This window comes from Mandrillus leucophaeus, unplaced genomic scaffold (genome assembly GCF_000951045.1).
Source record: "Mandrillus leucophaeus isolate KB7577 unplaced genomic scaffold, Mleu.le_1.0 Scaffold3, whole genome shotgun sequence".
NCBI lineage: Eukaryota > Metazoa > Chordata > Mammalia > Primates > Cercopithecidae > Mandrillus > Mandrillus leucophaeus.
Window position 1 is genome coordinate 8,716,567 of NW_012103142.1, and position 10,609 is coordinate 8,727,175.

The window sequence follows — 10,609 nt, forward strand, 5'->3', positions numbered from 1 at the left end:
GTAAAAATACACTTTTTACTTCTGACATGTTCTAAAAAGTTCTAAATATTTTCAGACCATGGTGAGTTTTTCCAGAGGGTTCTTTTTAGTCTTTATTCTGCCCTTTTTTCTGCCACCTGTCCACTCCCCAGCAGGCAGTCCCTAGTCATTAGTTGATTGGTGGGCAAATTGGAGCCCAGGGCACACCACTTGTCCTTCTTCCTGAGGTGCTTAGGCCAAGCTTAGGGCCCCTCCAGATGGCGAAAACCTCTTTATGCCTAGCTATTTGTGATTGTAACAAGACTGGGTTACTGAGCATTTCATCCCAATATGGGCAAATACATACATCCCTCAGTATCTGGGGGGGATTAGTTCTAGGACCCCTGTAGATACCAAAATCCGTGGATGCTCAAGTCCCTTTATAAAATGGTGTAGTATTTGCATATAACCACACATCTCCTCATATACTTTAAATCATCTCTAGATTACTTAAAATACCTAATACAATATAAATATTATGTAAATAGTTGTTATACTGTATTGTATAGGGAATAATGACAAGGAAAACGTCTGTACATGTTAAGTGCAGACATAACCATTTTTTCTAATATTTAAAGAAATATCTAATATTTCTTTTTTTTTCAATATTTTTGATCCACACTTAAATCTGTGGATACAGAACCCATGGATATGGAGGGATGACTATATTTTCAAATTGAACAGTTTCAGAAGAAATTCTGGCAAGTCCTTAAAGGCTCTTTCACCCCTAGCCTGAACTAGCTTTCATTCACACTTGACCATGGCCATTCCTTTACCATTCCCTTTTCCCACCCCTCAGTTCATTTCTCCATGGGGCCCTTCCCAGGCTCCAGAGTTTAGACCAAGGGAAACAGTGTTACTAGATGACCACCTAGTTAAGAGACAGCCAGCTCTGGTAAGACTGATGTCTGTAAAGGTCTTCTAGTGCTTGAAAATCCTGTGTCCTGCCAAGGAACAGACTTGGTGTCTATTTCCATTTCTGTCCTTGCTCCTGTTTCCTTTCAGTCCCATTTCTCATACACCATTTGTCCTGGGTCTCTTTTAACTATCATTAACCTATCACCACCCCCACCCCATCATATGGTGTCGCATCATGTCACATATTCACAAGGTGCAGAGCAGAAAGGAGAAGAACTTCCTTGACTCACGCAAATGAATCTGTACTTGGAGGCATCATGAGAGAAGCAAAAAATACTTTTGAGGAAGACTTTTCAGCATCCCTTGAATCAAACTGCATTGTAGTGTTCTGACCAGGGAAGGAAACCATTTCCCCACTGACGAGAGACAGGAGATCATACAGCACGAAATTCAGACCAGAGTCTTTTCCGTTCACAGGCCAAGCAATTAGTCAAACTTGGGCAGTTTCCTTTCCCATTCAGCCATTAAGAGTTTGCACATCATTATTAGGATTTATTTAGCCCAGTGTGTAATGGCAGAAGAACCAGTGGGGGAGTGGGGTACAGGGAGGTCTTCCCCAAGACATCTCAGTCATATCTGAGCATCACTTTCCCTGACAGTAAAGTTAGGACGTTGGATTAGATCTTAAAGTCCCTGGTTGCTCAGATATCCTAAGGATCCTAGGGCATGAGCTGGCTGGATGGATGCATAGAACCCCGAGGGATGGTCCTCATGAGTTTACAGTGTGATGAGTTTAGCTGGATGGAGTCTGATTGTTAGGTGGATTCTGGGCTGGCCCACAAGAGGCCCCTCCACCCTTGTTCCCTCCCGGGAAGATGACTGTGGCATATGTCACAGGCTTGGAGCAGACCAGGACCTTAGGAGGTAGAGGGGGCAATGAGGATGGAGCTGGGAGTGATGGTTTTCCTGATGGGGGATCAAGAGGTAGGCTGGTGTAGGTAGTATTGTCAAATGAAGGTGGTGAGTCAAGTCTAACGTGTGGTACATCCAAAGGCAATTCAGCAGCCAGTCCAGAGTCACTGACGTGGTGGACCACTGAGGAGGGATTCTGAAACAAAAGCAGGCAAATCAGGAAAGCCTCCCTCTGCCCCAGATCTCCCTTTGGTGGGAAGCCCAGGACCACACTAGATCTATCTCTTGAATCCTGAGTATATCAGTGGGCAAGAGGGCTTCATTGTGAAGATTTTCCAGCCCCAAGTTTCTCCCCAAGTCTGGGAGGGTGGGATGCCAAGGGAGACCATTAGTGTCAAGTTTACAGCATTTACGAAGAGGGTTTCGACCCCAGCTAGGTCCCAGTCCTTTCTCCACCCCATCATCCTAGGACCTCTCAGTGAGTGCGATGAATGGAAAGTCTGGGGAATTTGGCTGCGGGCCTGCAGAGGCTTCTTACCATGCCTGAAACTCTGCTGCTCAGGAATCGGCCACTGACACCAAGCCTGTTCCCTGGCAGAACAGACAACAGCAGCATAGTCTGCTTCCGGGGCTAGCTCAGAGCCCTTCCCTCACTCCCTTCCTTCAGAAGCCTCTGAAACCTCTTCACTACTGCAGACTCACCTTCCCCACTCCCACCACCAAACCTTTACCCCCTCCATCTCCCCAGCCTGCTGGAAATCTCCTCACCCACTTATGGTTTCCAGAGCTCCCTTCAACCCACCTCAGCACTCAGCCTACCTCCCGAAACCCTTTCCCCACCTTCTCCAATGCCTTTCCTCCCATTGCATTGCCCCACCGTTTCTAATTCCTGTCTTTCTGCAGGCTGCTCCCATTGAATCTCCTTCCCTCCCCTCCATCCCTCAGCCCTGGAAATTCTAGGATATGGGGGCCTTGAGACTTAAGCCCAGGTAAATCCATTTGTAGGGGGATTGGACCTAGACTCCTGGCCTTATCTACACAACTGGTTGATACAGGAATGGTAGGGCCAGGCTGAGATAGGAAGATAGCCACCTACCTTTTTTCCTCTTGGCCATCACAGCAAACAGCACCACCGCTGCCACCAGCAGGCCTACCAGGAGCGCAGCACCCCAGATCAAGGGGATGCTGAAGAACAGAAAGGGATAGGTAGGCTTAGACCTGAAGCCTGTGGGGAGCTGCTGGCCAGGAGCCCTGGAGCAGCGACAGAAGGGTTACGTTCTCGATTGGGAGAGGGAGATGGAATAGAATGAGGAGGGCTGACTGAGGCAGGGCAGAAGAGGGACTCATTAAGGTGTCCTGGCTGAAGATTCACCAGCATGAAGGGACCATTGCTGAACCAGGACAGAGAAGTATGTATCTGTCTGTCGTCTGTCCAGAAGTTCCCCAGAGGTGGGAAGAATCATAGGTTTTCCCCTTCGATTTAGTTTGGAGCTCTAAACAAGTCATTGTCTCCACTACCACCCTTTTCCTGGCCTCCCAAATCCAATCTTGTCAGTACCTCTTCTCATCCTGGCTGGGTTCCAAAGGGTTGGCACTGCCTGCAGGGTCTGAGAATGCGTTCTCAGCCAGACTGCCAATCTTATGGATCTCTTCTTCATCCTCTGTCAGGCCAGGAACAGAGTCAGAAGGAAACATTTAATGAGGGCATGCCCATGTGGGCAGGCTTCAATATCCTGTTGAGTTATGAGGGACTGGAGGAGTGGAGCCAAGGAAGGAGAGGACCCCAGGAAGAAACACAGAAAGGGGAGGATGGGATGTTCTTTACGGGCCTGTCATTCCACAGGTCAGGAAATGGCACTGGCTTTTTATGTCTTTACCTGGTTGTGACTACACCCACTTTTCCCTGTACCACCAGCTCCCCCCATCTTCCCACTGCATTTCTTCCCTTTTACCTGCTCTACCCCTCACCCTTCTGGCCTTATCAAGCTGTTCAGTCTGTGTAAAAACACCTACTGGATGATCTGTACCCACCTCTCCTTCCCACCCGAATAGGTTTCTCCAGTTCTCATCCTCAGGGTGACATAGCTCCTGGCTCTCATGGGTCTTAAATGGGGCCTCCTCACATACCTGCAACCCTGCAACCCCAGCCCAAGCTCTGCCCTCAGGACTGAAGGAAATCTGGGTGGGTCCTCATGTGATGCAACACTAACCAACTGACCCTTGCTGAGAGGCTGGGATCCTGAGACTCAGTTTGAGGACAAGGCTTCTGTCACCCATAGGATGTGCTTGACTTCTGGCTGTAGGACTTGGGGTTGGTTTCTCTGGGCCTGGAGACTTGTCTTAGGAACGTGGCCAGTCCTTTCAGACCGACTGGAATGGGGCCTTGCCTTGTTCTTGAGAGATTCACCATTCCTACTCCCCTTCTTATGCCACACCAGGAACTGGGGCTGCTGTGGCACATGTCCTGCCCTCCTGGTGCCTATTAGGCTGCCTTTGACCACCTTCTCTGAAGCTAAATGCTCGCCTGAGCTGCAAGCCACATCATCTCTGGATGCTATGTGCCACCTGCCTGCCTGAACATCATTCTCCACAGCACCTGCCCCATAGCAGCAGGTCGGGGGCCCAGCTCCCTGCCTCCCTGACCCTCCTCCCAGAGAGTCTCATCTTGTCACAATTTGCCTTTTAGGGAGTTAGAACCTGAATTTAGCAACTCAAAGTGTCAAGGAATGAGGAGGGCAAAGAATGACAAGGATTAACAATATATTTATAATATAAGACAATAACCACGGGCTTGAGATGAGAAGGATTCTAATGACAACATAGTCTACCCTCTTATTTAGAGGGAAAAAAACAAGGGAAGGGGCTGGGGCGGTGGCTCATGCCTGTAATCCCAGCACTTTGGGAGGCCAAGGCGGGCAGATCACTTGAGGTCAGGAGTTCAAGACCAGCCTGGCCAACATGATAAAACCCCGTCTCCACTAAAAATACAAAAATTAGCTGGGCATGGTGGCGGGCACCTGTAGTCCCAGCTACTCGGGAAGCTGAGACACAAGAATCACTTGAACCTGGGAGTCCAAGGTTGCAGTGAGCCAATACTGCCATTGCAGTCCAGCCTGGGCAACAGAGTGAGACCCTGTCTCAAACAAAACAAAATGAAACAAAGCAAAAAACAAGGGAAGGGAAAATGCTCTACTTAATTTTATTATTTGGGGATTGGGCATAAAATACTTGAGAAAAGGAAGACCTAAAGGTGAAAAAATGGCCAGTTCCATAAAAGAAAAGGAGTGGCTGTCTGTGCTTGAGGTAGCTGACTATTTTCCCTCCAGAACTTTATTTTTAGAACATCCTATCTTTCTTTAAAAAAACCCAACTTTTTAATATTTTAAAATTTTCTTTTAATAAATGCTTGTATACTAGAAAAGTTATGAGCTGTGGGAATGAAACCTACAAAAACAGTGTCTTTAGTACTGAAAATAGGGTCAAGAATATTGGCTTAAAATATGAATGACACTTTTTCCATTTTTAAAACGAAAGGAGTTGAAGTAGTTCAGGTACTGAATGTACCCACTTGTAGGTGAGACATACTAGATGCCATGTGAAGACTTATAAAATTAAATAAGGTATGCATTCCATAATTCTTAAGCCGCCAAGCCCACTATTACAGGAATAAAACACTGAAAGCTACAAAAATTAATTCTGGTTTTATATACTCAGATTCAACATTGTTTAAAATATTTCTAATTAAAAAATAAATTAGCAGCAAGTATGTTGAAAATGCTGGAAGAAGAGGCCAAGTCCCTGGGGTGGGAAGGACACGCCTTCCTGTTGGGAAGCACACTAGTGTGGAAGGGGGAAGGGGATGGTTTTCAGCTGATTTATCTCAGACTTCCCACCCAGTTTGGTTTCCGCTCCCTGCAGAGCTGTCAAGAGGATATCTCCTCCCAATGCCTCCTCCCCAGGGGCCCCCACTCCTCAAGAACCCAAGAGCCCTGGCAATAGGTGGGGGTGGGGAGGGTAGGTCCAAGGGGTGGTAGCTGGCCTAGGATAACTCACCTGGGGGCAGTATGTTCAGAGAGACTCTATGCAAAATCTGGGGCCCCCTGGCCCCATCCACCATGCAGCCATACTCGCCAGCATCCTCCTCCTGCAGGGTAACCATTTCCACCTGCAGCAGACCCCCACCCAGGTCTGTGAGAAATGTACGCCTGCCCGCTGGAGCTCTGCGATCCACAGCTGAGGACACCAGGGGCTGGCACCCCTCCGGCGAGAACCGGCACCACACCTTCTGAGCCTTGACATCCTGGAGCCTGTAGTGGCACTGCACCAGAATGGAGCTTCCCACAGGTGCCTGCAGTACCTCGGGGAGGCTGCCAACTATGCCCTGACCTGGGGAAGAAAAGGAGGTGGGAATTGTGGGCAGGAGCTGGGAGCACCTCCCAGCCCAGCTGCTGGTATGGGTATGGCGTTCACAGTAACACTTTACTCCTGGGCATGGGGCTGAGCATATGGGGCCCGGAGCTGCAGCTCCTCCTGAACCTTACCTTCTAGTCCCAGGAGCAGCAGCAAGAGCAGGTTGGGGCCCATGGCTGGGCAGAGAAATGTCAACTCCTGGGCTTGCCTGGGGACTGACACAGCATTCCCCTGAGGGCAGGAAACATCTGCCTCAGACAGTCACGTGGGGTTCTCAGTGACTATGGAGTGGGAGACAGGAAATGATGGGCACCTCCAGGAGTGGGGAAAGGGAGTTCTTCCAAGCCCTGGTTGGCTCAGTGCTCAGGAACTGCCCTGAGGGTAAGGGTGGGCAAGACAGGATGAGAAGACCCAAAGAAAGCTAGAAGCCTGCAGTGGCTGGGGCCCAGCTAAGGGGTGAGATGGGAGGATTGTGACAATTGGAGGACAAGAGAGAAAGAGGAAAGATGATCTTCAGGATCTTCCTAATACAGAATCTGAGGGTGCACAGCTGTGACGGAGGAAGGTAGAGTGCCCTGCACCTCACCCAATGCCATTCTCACTCTCAATTCTTTGGGAGTGCTGCCCCACCACCCAAGCTTTTAAGAGGTTGTCCTTGCATGCAGTACAACCTCAAACAGGAAGTTTCACCTTGATCCTGTACCCTGGACTGGGTCTTTCTTCATTTATTGTCCTGGACACTCTAGACCCCTTCCATCTGGATCCACATTCTTCGGTTCTGGGAAACTAATTATTTCTTTCATAATTACATGTCCATTTTCTTCTCCCCCTTCCTTTTTCTGCAACTCCTTAACTAGTTGGTTATTGAACGTCGTGTGTTCATTTCATTTTTATATCTTTTCTCTCTCATTTTCCATGTTTTTCTCTCTTTTGTTCTGCCTTCAAGATTTCCTCATTTTTCTTCCATCCTTCTATTTTTGTCTTTTAAAATGTTATTTTTTAAAATATTTTTAATTTACAAGACAAGATATTCCTCGTTCTTTGAGCATTTTAAAATTCTGGCGTACTATTTTTGTTTCATGAATGCTCTATCTTCTCTGTTGGAAGACAATTCTTCATGAATATTTTCACATTGCTGCATGTTCTAGTCCTTCCGTGCAAAGGGTACTGGCCAAGTTTTGTTGGCGGGTGATTGAATAGCAAACATGCCTTGAGTGCAACATCCAGAGATTTGCTTGCATTCTTCCCTTCTTCACTGGAGATTTGTTTACATTCCACAGTAAAGGTTTCTCTCTCTCTCTCTCTCTCTTTCTTCCGGAGAGGGAGATACACCAAATTCTCTATATAAACTCCAAGTCTCATAATTTGGGGGTTTCTCTCCTGTGATCCAAGCTCACTGCCTACATAGGAGACTCCTGGCTCTCATTCATGTTGCCCTGTGGAAATGGGCTCAGGGAACTGGGACAAAGTGTGAGTAATAAACCTAATAAACTATCTGACCTCAGACACAGGGGAAGCACCAGTGGTCAAAGAGACTACAGCAGCTGGGGATGGTTAAGAGGGGAGTATTGCTCTAATCTGGAGGGTAAGACCTAGAAAAGGGTCTGAAAAGGCCGTTCTCCCTCACTCCCATCTCCTCCCTTCTCACCTCCTTTTTTCCTCTTTTTCCTTCCTTCCTTTGGGAACAAGGGAGTGAGGAATGGGAAACTGGGAGCAGGAGCTTAAGAAAACTAGTTAATGTTTTAAACTGGGCCTTGTGGAAGTGGAAGATTGGGTGACCAACCTCCCCTTTTTGCTTGGGACTGAGGGGTTTCTTGGGACTGAGGGGTTTCATGGGACTTTCTGTGCAAAAACTGAAAAACTCCTGAACAAACCAGAACGGGTCACCCTAGTTGGTGATGTGCTTGCATCTGTCTTGCCAATGCATATCAGGCTTTCTCTGATTGCCTTATAGGGAAGTTATTTTCATACTAACAAGCCACCCGGGCATGTTGTATGAAGAGGTGAACTGTATTCAACGCTGGACTAAGTGTTGAATATGGTCCACTGCTGGGTGCTGGGACAGAGGTGACCAGGCAAGTTCCTGGCCTTTACAGACGCATCATGTTGCTGGGCGTTAGATGGAGGAAACCAGTGTTTATTGAGGACCTACTACATGCCAGTCGCCTGGCCAAGGACCTTCACAATGTTATTTCTTTCTTTCTTTTTTCTTTTGAGACAGAGTCTCACTCTGCTACCCAGGCTGGAGTGCAGTGGCGCAACCTTGGCTCACTGCAACCTTGGCCTCCTGGGTTCAAGCGATTCTCTGCCTCAGCCTCCCACACAGCTGGGACTACAGGCAAGTATACAGCCATGCCCGACTAATTTTTGTCTTTCTTTTTTTTGGTACAGACAGTGTTTTGCCATGTTGGCCAGGCTGGTCTTGAATTCCTGGCCTCATGTAATCCACCCCCTCAGCCTCCCAAGGTGCTGGGATTACAGGCGTGAGCCACCATGTCGGCCACAAATGTTATTTCTTTCAACCCCACAAAAACCTTGCAAAGTAGGGGAAGTGGTTGTTTTGTTTGTTTATTTCTACAAGCGAGGGCACTGAGGTGTAGAGGGATTGAAGAGGTTGCCTAAGGTGTCTTAATAGGAAGCAGAGTTGAAATTTGAGGCCAAATGGCCTCACTCCCCTTCAGTCCAGAGTGCTCCCAGAGAGTCTGAGGCAGGGGAGCCTGGGTGATTCCAATCCAGAGGGGAATGTCTCTGACACGGCAGAAAAGGAAAGAGAAAAGGCCAAGCTCCCATGAGGAGGAAAGCCTGATTCTGGGCTGGGGCTGACGGCAGCCACTGCCCTCGAGCACAAGGCAGGCTGCGGGGAGCCTCCCAGGCCATGTCATCAGCACTGGTGCCCACAACTGGCGGGGGGAGAGGGAGGTGGAGAAGGCGCAATTTGGGCTCGGCTCATTCTTGGTGTCTACCTGTGCCCTGGATCTATAGGAAGGGGGCACTGCCCCAGGACACAATAAGGAAGTTTAATGTGCCCCTGAGCCAGGCAGGCCATGGGAACACAGACTGGACCAGAATCCTAAGGCTCCAGGGCAGGGAGCCAGTGGAGCAGCTTACATTGGGTGTGGACAAGGCAGGGTTGGGGCACAGCTGGAGCCAGGGGAGTGACATGTTGAAGTGAGGCTGGAACATGAGGGCCATGCCGGGAGCTCCATCCTGGTGATTTAAACCTTAGGTGCCCAAGCCCAGGTTAGGTGGCAAAGCAGCCATGTGAGTGGTGGCCACAGGGGACCCTGGGCATCCACTTCTCTTGGGCCCAGTCCAGAGAGCCTAAGAATGTGGCCGACTCACTTCTTTCCCCTGCAGCTCACCCTCAGGGGAGTCTCCTCCCAGTTTCCCCCAGAGTCTTGGCCAGGGTGGTGTGTGTGTTGAAGAGAGAGATGAGGTTGCATGAGCTGCCCTGGCTGTTCGCTCGCCCTGAATACTCCTCCCCGTGATGTCCTCATGGTTCACTTCGTGGCCTCCTTCAAGTGTTCCTCATCTTCTGGCTGCTGCATTTAAGATAGTATCATCCCCTGTCCCTCCTGCACACCCATACTCCTAACCCTGCTTGATTTTAATTTTTTCTTCAGCACGTTTTGCCTCTAACAGGTGATCAGATTGACTTATTTACTGTGTGCATTGTCTGTCTCCTCTCCTCCCACTAAAGTGAGCTCTGTGCGGGCACAACTCTCGCCTGTTTTGTCCACTGTTGTATTTCCAGTGTTCAGAATAGCACTCGCCACAGACTAGTTGCTCAAACTAATACTTGTTGAATAAATAAGTAGGAGTGAGTTAGAGGAAAGACCACCTTGAATGCCAAGTGAAATTTGGATTTCCAGGCTCTACTGGGGATTTTGGCTGGGGATTTTGGATAGGTTCCTTTCCCTTGTTGAGCCTCAGTTTCCCTTCTATATGATGAGGGGCTTGAACCATCAGTTCCCAGTTTGATATGCTGTACATTATGAAGCCCTTGTCATTTCTCCAAAGGCGAAGTGACATGATAAAAACAGAGTTCTAAGGAGATGAATGGATGAGTCTGCCAGGAGTTGACCTTGATGGGGAGGAACTGAGTCAGCTGGAGGGGGCCTTGAGGTAGGGACTTCCCATAATCCAGGGGAAGCTGATGGAGAGGGTGAATGCGGGGGAGGAGAGCAGAGGAAGACTGGATGCTAGAGAAACCCCAGAGGAGGAGGCAGAACTTGGCAATCAGATCTAGGGAAGGGAGGAGAGAGAAGAAAAAAACTGACTGGGCGACTGAAGCCTGTGAGAATGGAGGGATGTGGTATCCTGTGGTCCTGGGCCTCAAGGAGCAAGATCTCTTATCTTTTTCTCATCCAGATTCATTTTCTTACCCCTGTGGAAGAAAATGAGACTTTCA

General features: G+C 48.7%; 1 protein-coding gene across 3 annotated transcripts; it reads right to left on the reverse strand.

Moving 5' to 3' along the window:
• Positions 1-1,328: 1,328 nt before the first annotated feature.
• Positions 1,329-6,427, reverse strand: TREML1 (triggering receptor expressed on myeloid cells-like 1). Of its 3 annotated transcripts, XM_011986662.1 has the most exons (6): positions 6,330-6,427; positions 5,842-6,174; positions 3,347-3,449; positions 2,885-2,973; positions 2,327-2,379; positions 1,329-1,984 (listed from the first exon to the last, which is right to left on the reverse strand). In XM_011986662.1, exons 1-6 carry the CDS (start codon positions 6,370-6,372, stop codon positions 1,670-1,672), a joined length of 936 nt encoding a protein of 311 aa, XP_011842052.1. In that variant the 5' UTR covers positions 6,373-6,427; the 3' UTR covers positions 1,329-1,669. The 3 variants fall into 3 exon arrangements, with proteins under 3 accessions (XP_011842052.1, XP_011842053.1, XP_011842054.1); XM_011986663.1 differs by lacking the exon at positions 5,842-6,174; XM_011986664.1 differs by lacking the exon at positions 2,327-2,379.
• Between the last annotated feature and the right edge of the window lie 4,182 nt (positions 6,428-10,609).